The sequence below is a fragment of the Sciurus carolinensis genome, chromosome 18 (genome assembly GCF_902686445.1).
Source record: "Sciurus carolinensis chromosome 18, mSciCar1.2, whole genome shotgun sequence".
In the NCBI taxonomy this organism is placed as follows: Eukaryota; Metazoa; Chordata; class Mammalia; order Rodentia; family Sciuridae; genus Sciurus; species Sciurus carolinensis.
The window spans coordinates 24,895,512-24,917,769 of record NC_062230.1 but is presented as its reverse complement, the minus strand read 5'-3'; the positions used below and the strand labels follow the sequence as shown (position 1 = coordinate 24,917,769).

Below are 22,258 nucleotides of genomic sequence, written 5' to 3'. Positions count from 1 at the left end.
TTTGTGTACAGTGATATACATGCAGATTTTACAGCGTAAATACGGAAAAGTTCAACCAAGAAACTACTCTGGTAATGGGGCCTGAATTCAGTTTTAACCAGTGGTGAGAGGCACAGTTGATGGGCAACTCCATACGGAACACAAATGCATACCCGACAGGCCTACCAGGAGAACTTCAACTTGGGAAATTCCGAAACTGCCTTTCCCCCTGGCATAAGGAAACCTCACCATGTAGAATAGCACCTAGGAAATTTCATATTGAATCTTCCCTCCTCCAGGAGGCCTTTCTAAAGAAACATTTCCTTGTTATCTTTACTCTTTGAAATGTTGAAAATATCAGGTAAAGTGTTTCTTTTCATTTTGTAGGCAGCATAATGCTCGACAGGATGAAACCACCCGAGCCCAGCAGATTATTTTGAAGATGTAATGCATTCAGCTCACCACAGATTAAACCTAAATGTCATTTGCCTCCATAGGTAACATATACTGTTGAATTTTGGGATGACTATTTTTTAAATTACATGAAAAAAATAGCAATGAGGGTTACAAAAAAAAATTGTTTTATCCCAAGTAAAATGTTCACATTCATTTTCAAACTAAAAAGAATTTCTGAAACTACGTTCTGGGTAAGAGTGAGCTACAGTAGAGAGTGAGCTGAGTACAGCAGCCTGGGGTTTGCTATTTAATTACTACAAAAAGGCAACCGTTCTATCAAAAGCAGGGACAGATTTTTTCCAAGGCTAGAAAGGTTGTTGTTGTTTTTTTTTTGTTTTGTTTTTGTGTTTTGTTTTGTTTTTTTATTTTTCTTCTCCCAAATGTTCTCACTTGGAGGAACTTCCCTTCTCCTCAATGGGTTTCTGACCCACCATGGAATCTGGTGGTGGAGATTTTGGGGAAGGATGCAAACCCCAAGACCACCAGCAGGCAGATGCCAAGCCATCCACCTCCCAAATCAGGCCTGGAATCACAGAGGCTTCGCATTCTGAACAAGAGGTTGATGTTTTCCTCCTTAACACAACTGAACAACTGGAATCACTCCTGAGACTTTGTAAGGCAGTGATTATCGCCATAGTTCTCGGCAAAGGGATGGGGTATTGCAGTGGTTCTCAATTCCAACTACAAATTAGAAACACCCATGAGCTTTAATAATTCCTGGGACCAGTCCCTATGCTAATTAGATCAAAAGCTTGGGAGGGGTCCCAGGCATTAAAAGTTCCTTAGATGATTCTAGTGAACACTGATATCACACTCTCAGATAAGTCATTCAGAAGTGGCTCTCAAGTCTGCTGTGAACCCCTTTCTCCCCCAAACTGGGAAACACTGCTTTTAAACGAACATGAGATGGATCTAGATCAGAATCCACTGTACAACACTATCATAAATTCCAAGGCCTTATTCTTACTGTGACCAGTGGGTGGGAAGCTCCAAAGCTTTCCAAAACAGCTCTAAGTCTCTACAAAAGCATTTGAAAATTGTTAGCACTATTTGAAGCCACATTCTTTCCTTGTGACCACGATAGAACCCTAGAAGATATAAAAAATTAAAATCTATAGAAAATGGCAGGTTATTTTTAGAACAAAATACTTTAGGAAAGTCTTCAGGCTAAATACAGTATATACACCAGTGTATGTTCAACATCTCCAATTCCACTCCTGCTTCCAAAATACTTATTATTTTACTCACAATCTTACCAATAATCAAAAAAATTGGCAAAGAGAAATAGATGCGAAGCAAACCAAGAGATCACATTCATGCTCATCTACACTGATGATTAAGCCACATTTTAAAAATTGCAAATTCAAAAATAGAGATCCATAATCTAAGAGTTGCCTCTTTTTTTAAGCTTAACATTTAGTGTAGTCTTTTCTTTTATTGGTTGCTTGCATAGGTAGTAAGAGCATGCTTTCTGGGTTAGATGGAGGGCATGCAAGACCATTTCCATTACTGGGGGAATCGTGAGTGGTCATGCTCAAAACGCGGTTGCAAAAACAATTGGGAGTTGATCAAAAGGCAGTGTGAGACACAGAGTGTTCTATTAAATAAAGGCATTGGGCTCCCCCATCCAAAAAAAATGTAGTCAGGTTTAATAACAATGAAATTAATGAAATTAAAGACAAAGCGTGCACACTCACAGCTACGTCTGTGTTTATGTTTACAACAGGCACTGGTTTGTCAGCAAATTTCACCCTTCTCCACTCCAAATAATATGAGTTTCAATGTGCCTCCAGAATGTTTTAAACTGTGCTTATGATTTGCATACTATCTCAAAACTCCAACCCAGAAACACTATCTCTGTATCCTATAACAACCTACATAGGAAACCATAACTTCAGCTCCTCAGTAATTTGTCAGAATGAAATGTAACATCAGATGTCCATCTACTTCTAAAAACAAGTTTCTCTGAAATAAATGAGTTCTGTTCACCGTTCTCTGCTCCACTTGCCCTAAAGCTGCCACTACTGTTCCTGATGTTTCCATGATAGTTAATTTAAAGGGATGACAATTTCTCCCCACCCAGCAAAAAAATTCTCACATCCACCTCAAGACAAACAGATGATCAAATTCTAACGTAAAGGTGACTTGGATTTTCCAATTCCTAAATAGTAGAGATAGCTCATCCTGAGCCAGTGGATCTAAGAGCATGATGTCTGCAGAGATGAAGAAGGGACTTTTCGTTTCCAGGCAGAAACAAGCATGCTCAAGGGGCCCACGAGCCTTAGCAGCCTGGCCGGAATCCACTGGATCTTTCTGTTGACCAGGGTTGTCATTCCATTTAGCATCGCCGGCATTCCCTGCCTCATGCACTGTGCTGGCAGGGCTCTTTAGCTACAGCAGACTCCTGACGCTTTCAGCATGTCTTTAAACACAAACAGGCCCTAAGCGAACGTTTGCAGAATGAATGGATGATGGAAGAAGGATTACAAAAGAGTTTAGGCAGCCTCCCAGGCAATTTCAGCATTTTAGCACACCACAAACACTACCAAGTCCACTGCTATGACTTACGTTCAGTTAGGCTGCTTTTAGGATGATAGACTACAAAAGGCAGGAGAGGGTTTCCTTGTGCTTCTGCATTCTCTAGGGGGTTTATCTTTATTAAAGGTGAGGTGGAGGGCAGTCTCTGATACAGCCCCAGTGCACTGGATGTTTATGGAAAGAGAAATCAAGAATAAAAAGATTTGGGAAAAAAAAAAAAAAAAAAGGAAACAAACATTACCAATGCAACACTACCGTTGGTGACTATTTGGTGCCCACAAGGAAAGGACCCCTGTCATCAGGACCATCTGGTTGTCAACTGGAAACCCAGGCCCACCACCCTTAGCAGATGATTTTGACCCCAAAGCACATACATGTTCATTGTGCCAAATAATAATTGGAAATTATACAAGGAAGAAGAAGAAAAAAAATCCTTGACCCTAACAAAGAACTGAACCAAGTAAAAATATTCCCACCTGAAAGAGCACCTTCAAACTTTTGGAAAAAATTTCCTTTCCTGTGGCTTAAGGTTATACTTAGTAGTTAGGAAAAATTAAATTTTCATTGTTTACTAACCCTGGAAATAGAAAGCTTAATGGTGCCTGGACAATGCCATATAATACTTGCTGGCATTTTTTTCTATTTAATTAAAACTGAAACAAGGACTAAACTCCATAGACATATAGTTTGTAGATTTTATTATATTATAGAAATTTTATTTCTAGATCCCATGGAAAATTAAAGAGATTTGTAGAGGTTTTTTTTTTTTTTAAAGGCATTACACATAATGGAAAATCCATTCCTATAGGACTCAATAATAAAAATATTTACCATTGTAAAAATCAAAGTAGTTTCTATTAATGCTTAACTGATTATGAAAAAAAGTGTTATGAAAACCCTCTGCCTAATCAAAATATAATCCTAAGACTGCTTTAGAGCTGATAGATTTCAAATGAAACCTACCTGCTAAACAAAGACAAGAGGTTCAAATTAGACAAACGCTCAATTCCTGATATCGATGATCCCACAGTTGGTGCATCTTTTTCAGGAAATTAAAGCAATACAGGAAAACCAGAGGGGTGGCTGAACACCGGCGAGGCTGTCGGTGTGATGGAACCCAAGGCGGCCAGTCCTGCAGTTGGGCTACAGCCCAGAACGATGCCGCCTTGGGAAACCACGACATCACAGCACGAGGACGACACCTAGTGAAGTGGCGAGCACAGGGTTGGGTGCCCGGCAACGGCTCACGCTGAATGAGTGGCATGGGCACTATGGTAACCTTCACAAGTGGAACAGCTAAGTCTCCACTGTTGCCAGGGTCAAAAATTCCAGCTACCCTCAACATAATGACCTCCAGATTTGCAAGTTACCCGCTAATGCTCAAATCAGCAGCAAAACAAAGTGAAGTAACCTACTGGAAATATTTCCCAAGAGGTATTCATGGAAAAAAATAAAAGAAAGAAAAAAGAGGCAGGGCAGAATTCACAGCTATGCATGCATGTGTTGTAATTACTTCATACACAGCAATACTGAAAAGGGAGGTTATAAATGGATCTGTGCACCATGAGTTCAGGAAGAACCTGAATAGTCTATGACCAAAATAATAATAATAATAATAATAATAATATTAAAAATAATAATAATAGTAACAACAACATAAACTTAGCATTCTATATTTTATGGCAAAGTGACACATGCTATTCAAGGAGAATCAGAACCATGACTCTCTTGATATTTAAAAAGCAAACAAAACAAAAGCTAAAACTTGAGCAGGAAATGATGACCAGGAGACCTCCACAAAGCTTGAAAAACTATAGCTTTGCTTATCTGTGAGATTTCTATGAGGTTCTCCCTTTTCTACATGAGAAATGCAATTTGCACTCACATTGCCAGATGGAACACACTCCAAATTCTGCTTGTGAGTTCTGGGCACGTGATTAAACCTTCGGCACAAAGAAGACATAAATGAGTTACTGAAAAGCAGTCATAATGAAAACTGACAAGCAGGATCCAAAGTGCATCTATAATACTTTGTCACACATCACTTCAACATACCATCACTGACTCTTGGCAGGAAGTGACTTCTTTCCTTTCCAAGCTACGAGATGAGGCAGCAAAAGCATGCAGGCAGGGGCAGCACGGAGCCTTCAGCTTCTAACAGAAAAAAGCAATACCAGAGAAGGAGAATGGTACTGACTCAAGCCTCCAGTTTAGAATCCATTTTTTTTTTTTTCCAGGAAATCTTTCAAAGGTGTTAACTGCTCTGTTACAGTTCAAAATCCAAATGGCCTTAGCCAGCAAATGTAGAAGGAAAAAAAATTTTAATTCGTGACTGGTTCCTGGCTATCCAATTTGCTACCTCTTAGGACATATCCCAAGAGTTAAGACAGATGAGGGTATGCACATTTCTGCAGAGATGAAGGTAGTGAAAGACTTTGTTTCTATCTCTACCATGTCTCTGTGACAATAGGAGAAATGACAGTCACCCACGCATCACCTTCCTCTTTAATCCATTTACTAATGCACATCCATCCTAGACTAGCTGAGTATAGATACCTGAGAAACATTAGTGTTAAAATATTGCCCTTTACAGAGACTGGTAGATGGGGCGCAAGTGCAGAAAGCAACAGTTTTTCCCTCGGTTTGCTTCATGTGTTATTGTCACAGTTTTTAGCACTCCTGGTGCCACTCGACAATCCGCAGTGTGGACAAATCCTACTCAGATGAAACCCAAGTCAAATAACTCACCCTTCCACACACTAATGATAGCTTAACTGGTTCACAGGTTTCAAGACCCTAATGTCCACTGAAAGTCATTAGAGTTCTCTAAAAAGAAATATATATAATTGCTAAAGGGACTGTCCAGGGTATTGTCTATAATTACTCCAGTTAGCCTGGTATCAATGCTTTGCCTATGGCTGTTATTTGGTTCAATGGCAGAATAAGGCGACGCTTTTAACAATTTACAATTGACTTCTCCTTGCATACATACACACACTCACGCACACACGCACACACAATCAGGCACGTGACCCAAAAAGTAACAAAAAAGCATAGAGGGCTTTGGTGGGAGAGGAGGGGTGCTAAATAAATAAACATCTTTACAGATAGAACACTTAGGCTGCAGAAACATCACTGAGGTTTCTGCGAAGGCCGTGCAGAGGTTTGCATGCTAGAAGGTAACTTTTTGGAGGCTTTCTCAGCAGGCTGCTTGCCGCTGGGAGATGAGGGAAGTCCGGAATCCAGCTGGGAAGACTTGGATTTTCGAGCAGACAGCAGGGAATGTTTGGTGGAGGCAGGGTCCTTGGAGACAAGCTGTTCCTTTCCAACTGCATTTGCATTTGGTTGCTGGGGGCCTGGAGGCTGGTAGCCTTTCTCGGCCTTCTCATCCACGGCATTCTTACTGACCAACCTGACAGAGCTCCCACCAGCCTTTTTAGACAGCAAGGTTGTCTTGCCAAGATCCGTTGACCGCCGTGTTTCCTTCTGTCTCAAGGCTGACTTGAAGAAGGACAGCCCCTTGTCCTCAGACTTGCTGTCCCTCTTCAGACCAGAGCGCACGCTCGTGCTGGGGGAGCGCAGGCTGGCCATGGAGGAGCTCCGCACGTGTCTGCCATCACCTCTGCCCTCCCCAGCTCTGGTCTGGCTTACCCGAGGGGAGCTGGGTTTGGAGGTGGAGGTGACGCTGGCCCTGTCGGACCCCAGGCTTTGTCTGGAGCCCTCCCTACTCAAGGTCCGGTCTGAAGTCCTGCCCTTCCCAGGAGGGAAGGGGCCCCTGGTGGAGGAGCCCGAGGCTTTTTTGGCAGATGTAGAGGAAGCAGTGTGAGCAAGGGCAGAAGCAGACTTCTGCTTCTGTGGGGAGGAGGATGAGAGGGAATCATGGGACTTGGGGGAAGACTCCTTTTTGGGTTGGGCAGGAGCAGGGGATGAATGCCTTCCACTAGCCCTGGAAGAATCTGCTTTGCTTCGAGAGCGGGAAGGCTTTAGAGAAACTTTCACGGGAACAGGAGAAGAAGGGGATGTACTTGAAAGAGATGATTCTTGGCTTGCCAAGGCTGCTCTCCCCTTCCGCAAGCTTTTATCTGGCTCAGAAGTGCCTTTGGAGCTAGGGGATCTCTTGGTTGTGCTCTCTGGTTTCTTTGTGAGTGAGCCTGGGTGGCTTGGGGGTTTCACTTCTTTGACTGGAGAGCTGTCCACAGAATCGCTCTGATCCACGTAAGCAATCTGGTTATTGTTATCAAATGCATCAGAGACTGGTGGTAAGCGATCCCCTTGTGCTAAGTTTTTGCTCTGTGTATCTACGACACTGGAGTTCAATCTGCGGGTGTCTGACTCGTCTCTGAAAACACCCTCCATGACAGCCAGTGGGGCTCGGCCCACAGCCTTGTGCTCTCGTCGACTGTGACTATCACTTGCTTCCTGATAACTGCTGGAAAGGTTCCTCAAGCTGCCAAAGCAAGAGATGGAGACCTTGTCATCCACTGCCTCCCCAATCTTCTCCAGGGTGGAGGCAGAGCTGTGAATTGGAGAGTCCCCTGAGAAGCGGGAAGGAGAATTGGAGCGCATCTGCAGCTTTGCAGACAGGGACCAAGAAGGTCTCATGCAATTTTCATTAACAGCCAAGGGGCTGGTAACAGATGATCTGGATGACAAACTCTGACGCTGGACACTCCTCACAAACGGCCGAGTTGAAAAGCCACCTGAGCACAGTAAAAAGAATTCTGTTAAACTAAACCAACAAAAATATTCTGAGGTCACAGACAACCATGTGACTCCAACCTTCTGAAGTTCAGTTCCCTTATCTATAAAATAGGGATCTTCTAGATCAGGGGTGAGCAAACTGCTCTTTCTACCTCCTGGCTCTACCTCCAGGTCAGCACACTTCCCGCAAAGGCCCACAGTAAGAATGTTAAGATGCATGGGCAACCGCTCAACTCCACCACCACAGCACAAAAGCAACCACGGGTGACAAAATGGGCGTGGCTGCGTTGTAAAAAACTTTAATACAGAAAAAAGGCAGCAGGCCGCAGTGGCCTGTGGGCTGCAGGACGCTGTCTGCTGACTGCTGGTCCTACGCGAGACTTAAAGAAAATCTTAGAAGTCCTGTGCCAGCACAGGACCTGGCACTCCAGATACTCATGAAACGGAAGCTACTAACCCAGCTTCCTCCTCTGCCTGGAGGACATCTGGGGCTCACAGAGGGAAGTCCTTGCTCAAGTTTACACAAATAATTAAAGATGGAGCTAATACCAGAACCCATCACCCGGTGGCTCGCCACTCAATACCACGTGCAAGTGAGTCTGCCATCATCCACTAGACAAGTGGAGAAGAACAAGAGGTTTCAATGGAAGGAACCAGAGGCTTGGGCACAATACACACTGATCCTAAGGGACCTAATACTTCCAAAGAAAACGCTCATAATTAGAACAATATGCTAGTATTTGTAGCGGCTTAAAACTTGTAGAGAAAGTATTCTAAATTGAATTTTATACACACTTGATACTGTAGCTGTGGCATTTACGAAACTCTACATAAATTCCTAAGAGGTAGCCTCTGTTCTGTGGCCCCACCCAGCACCATTAAACGATGATAAAGTTTAAGAGGATATTGATTCCACCAACTACACTGTTTAAAAGTAGATCGAGGTAACCCATATTTAGACTTATTGTTAAAGTGACAGTGAATTCTAAGTTTACAAGCTATGTTGAATATAACCTCCACCTAAACAAGCAAAGGCTCTAGCTGGCTTTTCATAAAATGTTAGGAGACAGAAGGAGCTCAGCAATTATAGTTCATTGTTCTTATTTTACAAATCAAACAGCAATAAGCCAGAAGAGGTGGCCGAGCTGGAACCTGACACAATCTCCTAGTCTGCCACCTTCTTCCAACCTCCTGCACTTTGAGCTCCATTCCATCTTCTCAGAATTATCCATCACCAGTAGAAACAGATTACAGCGATCGAAATGCTGGCCGCAGAGTGAGACCCGCTGGAGGATGAGTCACCGTCCTCATTACAGAGGCTGAGCTCACCCTCTTCCCCTTCCAGCTCTCAGTACCGTGGTCACCTGATCTTTCCCATGCCACCTGGGGTCCCTGTGAGGACCAAGGTCTATCCTGCCATTACTTAAGCGGTAAATGAAGGTTTGAGATAAAAAAAAAAAAAGCCGGAGTTCCATTTTTAATCAGATTTTCCCAGTTTTTATATTGTGACTATGTTCAGAATAATAAGCCTGAAGCTAAGAGTGTCAGGGGCCTCACACCAGGCTGGGACTCACCAGGTGGCCCTGAGCAAGGCACAACCTCTCTGAGCCATTACAGCCATTCTGAAAATTGTAAAAGCACTTTGGAAAAAAAAAAGGGGGGGGGGGGGGACTGGCATACACAGTTAAAGCTTCAGCCTGCACACTAGATCGTAAAAGTGGAAAATTATGACACGGATAAAGTCCTGGGTCACAGAGGAAAAGCCAGTGACCATGTCCACACACAATGCTACTTCTCGCTATGCAGCCCCACTCTCATCCCCTTAAGAGTGCTCTCACAATCTCTCTGGGACTCTGTTCCTAACCCTGAGGGACGCTGCATTGTGTCTGTGAGTTGCTGTGTTGGAAACCCATCACCAAAATTTACACCCACCATCATCTTCACTCCTTTCCCCGGTCATCTCCACAGACTCAGAGAGCGAGGCCAGGGAGGTGCGTCTGGAGGAGGCCGCAGAGGTCACACTGGCTTGCTTGCTCCCTGGAAGCCGGCTTACCCAGTGCTCGCAAAGGGAAGAACTTGTGGAGCCTGCAGAAAAGGTGGGTGCTGAGGTGAGCCAGGGTCCCTGTGGCCAGCCTGCGCTGCATGCACCCTCACGAGGTGCTGTGAGCCACGCTGAGGGCAACTGGTGACCTGAGGACACCGTGAACTCTCACAGCTGGGTACCCCAGTAAAGATGAAGCACAGAAGTCAACTCCTGCACACTCAAGGTTTGCAGGAAGGAGAGGCAAGCATAGTGATGAACACTTCCAAATGCAATGTCTGAACCTTAAGAGTTGGCAAAAGATGGAACGAAGACAATAACTCAAACATTTGTTCATTCTATAAATATGTATTAAGCATCCCCACACCAGGCACTGTTCTGAGCACCTGCAGTAAAATCTGACTCAGAGAGAAGAAAGAGCAATAGGCACTGTTCTTAGTTTCACTACCTTAGAGAAATTTTCAATCATCTTATAACATTAACAACACACACATACATCCTTATAGGTCCATCAGTCCTAGCTCCTATTTGTTCCAGGCATGACCTTCAATACGTAATAGTGCAACAGAAAGTGGAAGCTGACTATGTGAAGCAGCACTACTGGCTTAGCAGACAAGAGCGTGTCATTTCTGAGTGTATCTCACACTCTGGTAGGGCACCTAGGGAAGTCTCAAAGCAACTGAGTTTCTATTTCCTGTCAAGGAGGTGAGGGGTTTGGCTCAGCAGAGCTCACTGTACTTGAGTGAGGCTTCCTTTCCTCTTCTTTGAACTTACACCTCACAGGCTTGGAGACCAAGCCTTCCTTACCCTACCCTGTCGATATATTACCATGTTTTGTCCTCTGCCATAGTCTCTTAGGGTCAAACTTTACCATAGGAAGCACATGTGCCCTTCCTTGGATTATGTGTGATTGCATGTGCTTTGTGGGTGGGTGCTGGTTTATGCTTATTAACATATCAGGCTAGATCCCACGAGGCTAAATCCAAACCATCTATTAGAGTTGTCAGTTCCTTCCCAAAAGGAACAAGTCGATCTTATTGGAAAAAAGAACTATTTCTAATGGTACTTGACCCTTTACAAAGTGTGTTCACAGCCTTTACCTAATTTAATGCATGCAAGGATCCCATGAGGTAGGATTATGAGCATCCACCCATTTTGGCTCAGATGGGGCATGCTCCAAGAAAACCCAAAGAGGAGGTCTGACAGCAGCGTGCCGAGCTACTTCCCTGCTCATCCATGCATGTATCCCACAGGTAAATGGCACGAGCTGTCTGAACCAGGCTCTGCCCACCACTGCCTGAACTGTGCTGGGCCACAGCTGCCTCACAGCACACTCCACCCACTTCCTTAATTGCAATCATGTTGGTTTCCAGACTAAATGGAAATTTGAAAATTAATCTGCTCAAACTGGTAGTGTTGAAGTCTGTGAGACATCCATGAATTACAATTTTCTGCTCTGGAAAAACCTGCCCAAGAACAACAGTCGGCCTTACCAGCTACTGAGCTGTTAGCCGACCATGACGGGATGGCTGTCCGCCTCTGGTAGAAGAGGATGTAGGCCGTCTGCGTGCACACCTCGTCTTCCGACAGCTGCTGCACATCACTGTCATCGAAGCAGTACCAGAGACCATCCACGGAGTTCTTGCAGTACGCTGCCAAAAAGAGACCATGGTCAGTACCAGAGGAGGAGGAGCTTTGGCTTATACAACTAATTTAAGAACTGTTTAAGTCTGCACACAGAAAGAAATTTTTTAATAAATCCAAATTCCATACCATATTCAAACAACATGCCTCAAGAAATTCCAAACTATTTCAAATAGATATAGTGCTATTTCATCTTAGAAAACACAATATACTTATTTATTTAAACTACTGGGTCTCAACCACGAACAATTATCCCTGTAGGAGACCAATATTTAGCAAAGAATGGAGACATTTTGACTGTCACAACTGAAGAGAGACAGGGGAAGTGCCCAGCACCTAGTGGGCAGAGCTGGGGATGCTGCTAGTCATTCAACAACGTATAGGACAGCACCCCAGCAAAGAATTACCCAGCCAGAATGGCAATAGTTCCAGGGTTAAAAATCATTAAAAATCATGACTTAAGTATGTTACAATATTTAGTGTTTATTAGGGACATAAAGTAATATAGAGAGAAAAAACACTACTAATCCAGTATCTAATATTTAACATTTAATGCCAAGCATTTCATTTAATCCTGAGATTTGTTTTATTATCACCACCATTTTTATGGAGGCTTACAAAGACTATCCAGCATATCCACCATCATGCAGGTGATGAAGGACAGAGCCTGCATCATTTCAGGTTCATCTAATTCTTGAGCCTGAACTCAATCCCTACCCTACCCTGCTTCCCTCAGGGTGACACAAACAATGTTCCATGGAAGTTCTCTGGCAAGCTGAGAACATACACACTCATAAAGGCATGAAGTCTTCTTCCAGTTTAAATTCCAAGCCTGAGGTAGAAATAAAAGAGTATTCAAGCACCAGCAAGAAAAGACAAAAACTTCAGAGTTTGGTGCTGGGGCTGTAGCTCAGAGGTAGAGTGCATGCTTAGCATGCGTGAGGCTTGGGTTCCAACCCCAGCACCCCCCCCAAAAAAAATCCATGAAGCCAAGTCATCCTGAAAGGATGTAACAAGGGGTCTTATAAGTTTGATCCAAAGAGGCACATTATTATCACATTTTCTAAAAAGATCCATTTACTGGAGCAAGAATAAATGAGTGCTAGAACATTTAGCTGAATGCTGAAACACTCAGTATACCCGAGGACAGGGCACAGAAAGTCCTGAGAGGCACCAGGAGCAAACCCTTAAGAGGCCACACTACTTTTCCAAGTGTGGAATGATAGGAGATAAAAGGGACCCAGACAGGGAAGGGTTACTATACCAAACAGGCCCCCAAATGAAGAGCAGAGGAAGAATCTACAAATGTGGGGAAGTTCCTCTGCAGCTATGAACACAGCAAGAATCAGAGGGGAGAGAAATGAAGACACAGCAGCGAACACCTATAAAAACACTTGCATAGTGTCAGGTCAGGCCTGATGTATATAAGCCCACTGGTGAGGTGGTGATGAACTGAAGTTAGAACCCTAAGGGGTGGGGAGACATCCAAGAGAAGGGGACAATAACCTTGCTCTGATTTGGGTCTATTCCGCATCACTGTGTGGAAACGAAGGCAGCACAATAACTCACTAATGAGCAAACAAAAATAATTCTACTTGCTTTTCTTCCTAGCCCTACCTTCTGAGGTGTTTCCCAGACCAGTGCTACTCAAACTATAGCCAGAGATTGGTGCCACCCCCACAAGAGAGGCACCAAAATGGAGAGAAGCTTTCAAAAACTGACATCGCAATCCGATACTGCTGCCTTGTTTTGCTGTGTTTTTACAAGAGCTGACTCGTGAAGGATTGGAAATTTTAAAATAGAAAACACAAGGCCTATATCGCAGATGATTTGAGAAGCTCTGCTCTAGATCCTTGCACAAGTTAGCCATACACAAACCATGTAATTATAGCTGGAACTAGTGAAACAAAGAACACATCAGAACAGACGCTCCAAATGAAAACTTAACAGGAGAGTATCTTTAACTCAACAATGCTGGGGTATTTAAAATGTACTCTAAACATTTTATACATCAGGCAAGCAACAATGTGGCTTCAGCATGGGAAAGGGGAAGTAACCAACATCTCTGAGCACCTCTCAGGTAACAGGTCCCGAGACAAAGGCAAGCTGGCTTCCTGCTCACAACTGTCGTCCCCAAGTCAGAGCAGGCTGCCCAGCCAAGGCCACAGAGCTGGGAAGGCGGTCCAGCTTCTAACCTGAACTCCTTTCTTAAACTATGCTGCCTCGAGCTTTTCAGGCACTTCCAGTCTGTTCTACATAAAAAGCAACATATGATAAAACCTAGCACCGTCCTATTTTTCCAAATAATTTCTTGCTAGAAAGCACGCAAACAAGCCAGTCCATATTGTCCTGAGAAGCAGTGCTCTAAATGGAAGATGGCATCTTTACCAAAGCTGAAGCTGGACAAAGAGCAATCAGGGATGCTGGCAAAGTCAGCACTATGTCAGGTAATTAGTGAAGTGAAATCACCTCTAAGTTCCTCCTGTTCTAAGGGCCCATGAATCTATGACTCCACAGCGTAGTATCAAAGAACACAGATACTACTAGTAATGCCACAAAACCAACAATCCAACTAGATATAACCTTTACATAAGGGCCCCCATAAACAGAAACCCAAAAACATGCAAGACACTAAATAAAACATCACAATTTAAATTGGGCTTAAATCAAAACACAAAGGTAAAATATATTTAAGCATTTAATGAACATTTTGCTCAACTGGAACTTCCTTACCTGCAAGTACTTCAAGGCAATTCCAAGCCACTCCACCATGAGATACAGTCAAAAGCTGGCTCAGTCCTCTCACAAACAACTGCTGCCTACGGTGTCTAAATACAAAGACCTTGAACTAAACGGGTTTCAAGAACAGGAGGTCGGAGGGCCGGGGATGGAGCTCAGTGGCACAGCACTTGCTCACCATGTGCGAAGCCTGGGTTCAATCCCCAGTACCCCCCAAAAAAGTAAAATCAAATAAAAAAGAAGAGGCTGTATCCTGTCATTTTTCTGGCCTCCTATCCTCTTACTGGGGAAAAAAGCAGGCTAAAGAAAGGAGCATGCAACAACACTGCTTCTACCACGCTGATGGAAGGGAGGGCTGAGGCTACCTGCTAAGGAAAGAGTCTCAGGGATTTACAACACCCACTGGAAGAGCCCAGCCCGCCTTCATCTCCACTGCCTTTACAAATCAACGTCAGCATTAGCATGCTAGTGTACTGTTAACAAAAACCAATGAATTGATGAAGAAATAAAGTCCCTGAGAAGCAGGTGGGAAATACACTGAGTATAAAGAATGCAGAAAGCTGTGTCTTGGAAACCACATACAGCTAAACCAAATTAATAGCACTACCCTTACTCCAACTCCACACGAACACATGTCCAAGCAAGAAGCCCTGCAGTGTGCCCGGCCTCCAGATGGTTCATACATGCTTTCAGCCCAGTACTTCAACTTCCGAGACTCAATCTCAAGAAAATGCAGAATTAAAATTCAGAAAAAGTGCTTACACAGAAAGATGCCCATCAGTAGTAGATTAGAAGTTTAAAACCAGAAATAATATAGATGCTCAGCAATGGAGAATGGTAATACAGTCATGTGTTGGTGAATGAAAGGAGTATGTTCTGAGAAACACGTAAGGTAATTTTGTTGTCCGAACATCCTGAGAGTATAGTTACACAAAGACATCATTAAATGATGCAAACACATAGGGCCACTGTGGTATATGTGGCTCCTCAGCCCCCACCTTCACCCACTACTCACACTTAACCACAGAACACACCTCTACCACAGAACCTACTACACATTACAGCTCCTTTTTCTTGTGGGGCATGAGGGAATTGGTGGTGGTTACTGGGGATTGAACCCAAGGGCGCTTACCCACTGAGCCATATTTTTTATTTTAAGACAGTATCTCACTCAGTTGTACAGGGCTCGCTAAATGGCTGAGGCTATCTTTGAACTTGAAATTCTCCTGCCTTAGCCTCTCGAGCCACTTGAATTACAAGCACGTGCACTGTACCTGACTATGTTATGACTCTTCTTAAATTTTATTTGTCTCTACATCTTCCCCTATTTGATTACACTCCTGGAAGATAAAGGTTGGGACTTACTCATCTCTGGTGTGACAGAGCCCACTGCAAGCTAAATATAAAGTGCTTAATAAATGTTCAACTGGACACAACACACCAGTGTAAAATAACAGCAACAACTTACAGAAAAAACACTGGAAGTGCATGCCATTTGTGAAAGTGACACCTGCATACAACAGAACGTTAGTCAATGTTAAAAAAGGAAGGACATTTTGATACGGGCTACAACATGGACAGACTAGTCCACAAAAGGACAAATACTGCACAGATCCACTTACAGGAGGCACCTAAAGTAGGCAAATTCAGGAGACAGAGTGTGGGGGCTGTCAGGGCTGGGGAGGGGAAGCATGATATAACAGTACAGAGTTTCAGTTGGGAAGATGAAAAACGTCCCTGAGAGGGACAGTGACAGTGGGTACAACAGTGTGGGTGTTCTTAATGCCACCCAACTGTATGCTTAAAATGGCTAAAACAGTCAATTTGTTATGCACATTTCACAATTTTTCAAAATGTTAGCAAGGATTGCCTAAGGGATAAATCCAATGATGATGGTATTCTTCTTTCTAGTTTCTAAATTTCACATGATGAACGCAGCTGCTTGTAAGTGAAAGGTAAATGAATGAAGATATTATAAAAGTAGTTCACAATCACCCTAGTCACTCATCAATCACCCTAATCAATCACGCTAGTTCACTAACCACCTTCTAGGGAGAAGCTAGACCCTCAAGGGAAGAGCAAAACCTAAAATGGGGAGTGTGAACTAGGAAAACCAAGGGCGGCTCCTCAGCCGGGCAGTGGTACTAGGCACGTGCATTCTCCAGTCGGGTCTGGTAGCTGCTGCACCTTCCAGCTCAGGAGGAAGAGGAAGAGTTGTGGGGTAGAGACCTGGAGCACCAAACTGTCCTCACAGGTGGCACCCTGCCCACTGGAAGAGAAAGGGAGGTTCTAAAGCCATGTCACCCTGTCACAAGCACACCCGCCTGAAGGAGCCGTCAGCACAGACACACGGCCTCTCACACTGCAGACCTGTGTAGTGCCCCCCTTGCATGGTGCCATGATGATTGCACACAGCATACAGGTCATAGATGTAGTCCTCAGGGTCCCTCCCGAGTCCATAGGGCCGCCTCCACGGGGACCAATGGGATGGCAAACTCCAGCTGCTCTGGCTTCTCTTAACCACATGAGGAGTCATGTCCAGGCCAGTCAAGGGGAACTTGACCATGTTCTGAAGTTTCATACGCCTGTCTCCTTCCTGTTGCAAGAAGAAAAACAAATTCTGATGATGTTTTAATGTAAGCAGATGCAGATCAGCTTAGCCTGGAATGTGGACCCTATCCACTGAAGTAGTTCCTAAGACACAGATAAGACAGGGAATCAGACAAATAAACAGTCTCAAGTAGCTAGAGGAACCGGTTTCACATAAACTAAAAGTGGCCTAACCACTGTGGTAAATGAGCCTCCTGAGTCTTCATTTCCTTATCTACTAAGGGTTTTTAGGTTTTTAACCTTACAAAAAAAAAAAAAAAGATAATTTCACAAGGTTCACCCTAATACCTGGCAGAGGCATGAAAATTAACAGTGACAACTACATGAAGGGCAGGCTCCAGGACCTGGCACAGGAGAGTCAAATAGGCAGTGCCCCTTTCCTCCCCACCACCCCCAAGTGCATTAAAGTTTCATGCTGACTTAGTTTGATATAATTATTCAGCTGACAATCCTGGTTAACCTGCACTTTCCATTGAGTCCATGGAATATCCTCTTACACGAACCACTGGTTGAACAGACATTTACTGCACGCATCCTGTGTCCATAGGAACTTTAAAACTAATCAGACCTAGATGTGCCTATCCCAAAGAGCATGGATCTACCAAGGGAAGGAAAGCACTCATAAGAGAAAGGGAGAAAGGGTCCTGAGCAGTCAGGAAGGCCAGGCTAAAGAATGTGGACCCCATTCTGTAGTTAAGGGGCCACCCTGAGGCTTTTATGAAGATCGTGTCTCCAGACTCATAGGTGAAGAACTGTGTGCGCAGAACATAAAACAAGTTAGCAGGAGCAGAGCAACGGAGGTTAAGAAATTAATCCAAAGACAATGCAACTGAGACCAGCTGGAAAGTAGCGAGGTGTCTACCCTGGCAGGGTGACAGCTGGTACAAGGAGACATATCAGGAGTCAAGGGGGAGACACAGCCATACAGAAGTGACTGCTTAGAGGAGAGGGACCAGAAAGAAGTCAAAGATGATTCTGTAGTTCTGCTGGGTTTCTGGAAGGGAAATGGACATACCTACAAAAGAAACTGACAGCAAAGGAAATGAGTCTGGTGGGGAGGGGGAAGTCAGAGAAGGCTGGATCCAAACCCTCGACCTGCTTTCCACCGCAGAGCCCAGTGGCAGTAGGCAGGGAAAGGCCCATCCTTCACTACCACAGCAATTCAACTCTGAACCTCTGTGAAAACCCAGCCACGGGGGCCAAGGGTGCGTCGCCCTTTCACCTCTGCTTCCTCAGAGCCCTCAACCGCCCCGGTCTACTCACACCGCTCCACCTCTGTGGCCACGCTCCGTCTGAAGTCAGCCATGGCCCCCCCGGATGACCGCGGCCGCCCCTCCAGGCCTCCCTGTCTTCATTCTTGCAGCCTCTCATCTGCTCTCCAGAGCAGCCACAGTGATCTTTTCAAAACACACACTCGGCAGTGCTGCTTCTCTGCTCAAAGACCCTCACCAGAATTCTACACTGCCTGCAAGGATCTGCTTGGACAACAGCCCCCACCCATCCCACGCTCTGGAGCGCCAGCCCCACTTTCAGCCTCTCCCAGTGCTGTGCTCCTTTGGGCCCCCGGGCTCTGCGCACACTGCTCCCTCTGCCACTATGAGTGTGCACCCAGGTTTTCATCTCACCTGGGAAACACCTGCTCCTCTTTCAGGTACAAACCTTCTTAGAGCTAGGCCTCCCAGATTTGGCCAATGCTCACCTCCCATTTACCTCTCCTGCAGTGGGGCTGTCTAGGGCAATCCTGGCCTCAGGGAATAGACAGCCTTTTTGGAAAAGATGACTCACAAAGCAATGCAATAAAGAGCAAATCTTCCCTGTATACATCTGTGACTCATCTCCCCAGCTACACAATAGCTCCTTGGGAGCAGGACAACACCACTCATTGCATTAGGTAGAAACAGAATTCCACCTCCCCAAAAAGGACCTCTATTAACATTTTTCCCCTTAATCCTAAAGTAAACATAACAACACTTAAGCATAACATTTTCAAGTGTAAAGCAAACTCTCACGAACAAAGTAAACTACCTGCAATATGAACTGAAATATTTAAGAAGTAACGGATGACAGGATGCTCAAATTTTGCTTTGAGAAAGAACAAAACACAACCCCAAATACAGACAAATATATATCTACCATCCAGACAGGGTCAGGGGATTCAACAGGGATACCAAAGAACCCACACAGTCACCACAGCAGGTGTAAGAAACTTGATCACAGCCTCTTTTTCCTTACCTGTCGAAATCTCTTGAGGTGTATGATGAGCACGTCAGGCAGAGTCCACAGGCTTAACGTGATGCTCCCCTGCTGCAGCTGCTTGCAGTGTGGGCAGCGCCAGGCGTCATCTGGGGCAAGCTGAAAACAAGGCGCATGACGTCAGTTACAGACCCCTTAACGTGTGACCTGGTTATGGGAGACAGGAGTACCCCTTTCTTGCCCAGAGCATGGCACAACTCAGAATCTCTCCAGAAACTGCACAATGAAGTAACACAATCGCAGCTGGTACCCCGCCAGAGCTGGCGCCCAAACGCGCAGAGATCATCCACAAGGAGGAACAACCTCTGACAGAGGCTGTCAGACGTCCACCGATGCACCCCAACTACACAAAGCTCCAAACCCAACCCGTCATCTTGTCATCAACGTGCTCCTGTACATCCTACCTCAGCAATACCACTACTGCCCACCAAAGATGGAACACTGGCTTATTCCAAACCCCAAAACCCTTCCCACTTCCCTCCTCCTCTTGCTCCAAGTCCACCCAACGTAATTCTCTCTCCGCCATTTCTCAGGCCTCCTCCTCTCCACTCCCATGAGAACCACCTTTGTCTCAAGTCCTCACGCATTCTCACCTGGACTTCTCTGCACTTCCTGTTCTCTCCCATAAACTCTGAACTGCTCTAAACAAGCCAACCCTTCTGCTACCAACAGATCTTTCTAAACATCAACCTGAGGCCCAAAATCCATATGTCATCCCTGTAGGGAAAAATTTCACAATGAGGACATACTCATTTATGGGTGCCAACATAGGAGAAATTTTAACACACTCTGGAGCTCAGAAGACATATCGGATCTGGTTTCATCACTGTGGTAAGATAAGGGAAGCACTGGGAATGCATGACAATTCCCACTGGGATGGAAGATAAAGGCAACAAGGTCAGAATCTTGGGGAATGTATGTTTTTAAAGGAAGTACCCAAACCCAGAAGCCACCAGAGCCTAAAGATGCAGTCATAAAAACAGGCAAAACAGAAGCATTCCCTCTACATATACCAAGAAAAAAGAATGGAAAGAACACGTGGTCATCTGTGGTATGAACTGTGAAGAGTTTAAAGGAAGCCTGAATTGAGGCTGCTGAATGGAACAAATAAGGAGCCACCCAGAATGCCCAAGCCCAGTATCCAAAATGCAAGTCAGACAGACCACAAGAGGCCTGGGAGGGAAGGAGAGAATAAGTAGGGAAGTGAATGAAGAGAGGTGAAACCATTAAGGGTAAATTCACAGTGGGAGGAAGACTGGTGCATAACCTGAGAAGGAAGCAGAATGAAGGGAATTTTTTTTTTCCATGACAAGGAGACCAATCATGCTTGTTAAGAAAATTGGGAAGGAACAGAAGTTTTGAGATGAGAGTAAATCAGAAAGTCAGACCCAGACTGTCATTTGGTAAGCCTGCATCTCTGTGTGACATATTAATACTCTCCATACATGGCCATCCAGCCCAATGTTTGTAGTAAATAAACAGATTTTTTGTTTGTTTAAATCACAGCATATTATATTATTTTATAAAATACAGTAAGAACGGTATGACACTAATTGCCTTGACAGTTTCCATGATGTTTCTCTGGTTTCTGAAGTGAGCTCACTGCACACTGCTAAACAGCTCCCAGACCTGCAGACAACACTCTGGGCATCACTGGTCCAGCTGACTCCGCCAGGCAGTGAGGAGAGGCCAGCGCAGCAGGCAGCAACTCCAGTCTTCCTCACGTGAAAATAAATCATTCCCCATATCTCCAATCTCGAGATGCTGCCGTTTACATAACATTACATCCACTCACTCCCTCACGCACAGGACAGTCCTTCAAGTGCCTGAAAGTAACTAGCAGATCCTCACGGAGGATGCACTCAGCTACATCAGTACTTCCAGGTGCTGCCCTACCAGCAGCTCTCTCTGGATGTGTCCCCGTTTGCCATCCTCCTACCAGTGAACATTTAAAATGAGGAACAGAGCAGCACTCTCCCTGTCAGAGTTTGGGGTGCTGTTTCTAAAGCATCCATAGGCAGCACAACAGTGGCTTATGCCTATGAGGCACTGCTGACCAATACTGAGCTGCAGACAACTAGACTCCCAAGTTACTGTCACACAGCCTACTTCATGTCTCACAGCCTCTTCTACATTTGTACTGTTATTCTGGGGCCCAATATTAAACTTCCCAAGTACGGCTCATACATTCCAGTACGTACTTATTGAATACTTCCTATGTGCCGAGCACCATTCTGGATACCCAGATTATTTAGTGAAGCCAGATGAAGTTCATCTGTCTTCATTCACTCTACTTTACCTCTTGTGCTCCAGCTACACAGGTCTCATTTCTGTTTTTCAACCATGCCAACCTCCTTCCTTCCCCAGGACCTTTGCTTCCTTTATTAATTATCCCTTCAGCAGGACAGCAGGATGTCTGTCTTGACATGTGTATCCCATGACTAGCACAGTACCCAGCACATAGGAGGTATCTGATAAACACCTAAATGAACGAACCCCTACAGAAGTATTTTGCTAACATGAACTCATCATTGTAGCTCTGTGGGATGTTCTGTAGATACCAATGCTATCATCTAGTAGACCTGCTCACCCCTAAACTTTGTGCTATTCTCAAACATATCTCAGATCATTTTTTTTTCCTTTGGTACCAAGGATTGAACCCAAGGGTGCTTAATCATTGAGCCACAACCCCAGTCCTTGTTATATTTTATTTAGAGACAGGGTCTTGCAAAGTTGCTGAGGCTGGCTTTGAACTCACATGTCACCATCCTCTCTCAGTTTTCTGAGCCACTGGGATGACAGGAGTGTGCCCACTGCATCCGGCTCTCGGTTCAGTTTTTTATAAAAAGAGCTAAATAGAACAGTATGTCACACAGAATTTGCAATCAACCAGTTTCAAAGTTAAATAGTTCATAATTAAGCCCAAGACGGAGAAAACATGTCTTGTGAAAAACTATTGATAAAGGAACTAGCCATGAACAGCTTGGGGTAGAAAAGACTTGGTGAGAAGATGAAAACTATTTTCAAATATTTGAAGAAAAGTAGACAGAAGTTATGACTTTTGAGTCTTAAACTCAAGAGAGAGAACACCTCTTTCGGTGGTACTAACAGGGGAGCATATTTCAGGTCACCATTTGAGCTATCTAGAGAAGAAATGATATGTCAAGTCTCCAGTAGGCAAACCCCTCATAACAGAAAGCATTCAAACACAGGATGGACAATTACCCACTTGAAATTAGATGGAAGAATTAAACCATTAGAAAAAAGAAGATTTACAGTTCCCTCTGAGACTGAAAT

At 44.5% G+C, this 22,258-nt stretch overlaps 1 protein-coding gene across 1 annotated transcript in view; it reads right to left on the bottom strand.

The window, feature by feature from the left end:
• Nucleotides 1-726: 726 nt before the first annotated feature.
• Nucleotides 727-22,258, bottom strand: part of Usp31 (ubiquitin specific peptidase 31) — a 74,536-nt gene continuing 53,004 nt past the window's right edge. The window contains exons 12-18 of the mRNA XM_047533029.1: nucleotides 18,941-19,060; nucleotides 16,469-16,694; nucleotides 11,209-11,367; nucleotides 9,607-9,759; nucleotides 5,029-7,673; nucleotides 4,859-4,916; nucleotides 727-3,137 (exon numbers count right to left, since the gene is read on the bottom strand). Coding sequence (XP_047388985.1) covers nucleotides 6,106-7,673; nucleotides 9,607-9,759; nucleotides 11,209-11,367; nucleotides 16,469-16,694; nucleotides 18,941-19,060 — 2,226 coding nt within the window. The 3' untranslated portion in view covers nucleotides 727-3,137; nucleotides 4,859-4,916; nucleotides 5,029-6,105. The remainder of the gene's footprint in view (nucleotides 3,138-4,858; nucleotides 4,917-5,028; nucleotides 7,674-9,606; nucleotides 9,760-11,208; nucleotides 11,368-16,468; nucleotides 16,695-18,940; nucleotides 19,061-22,258) is intronic.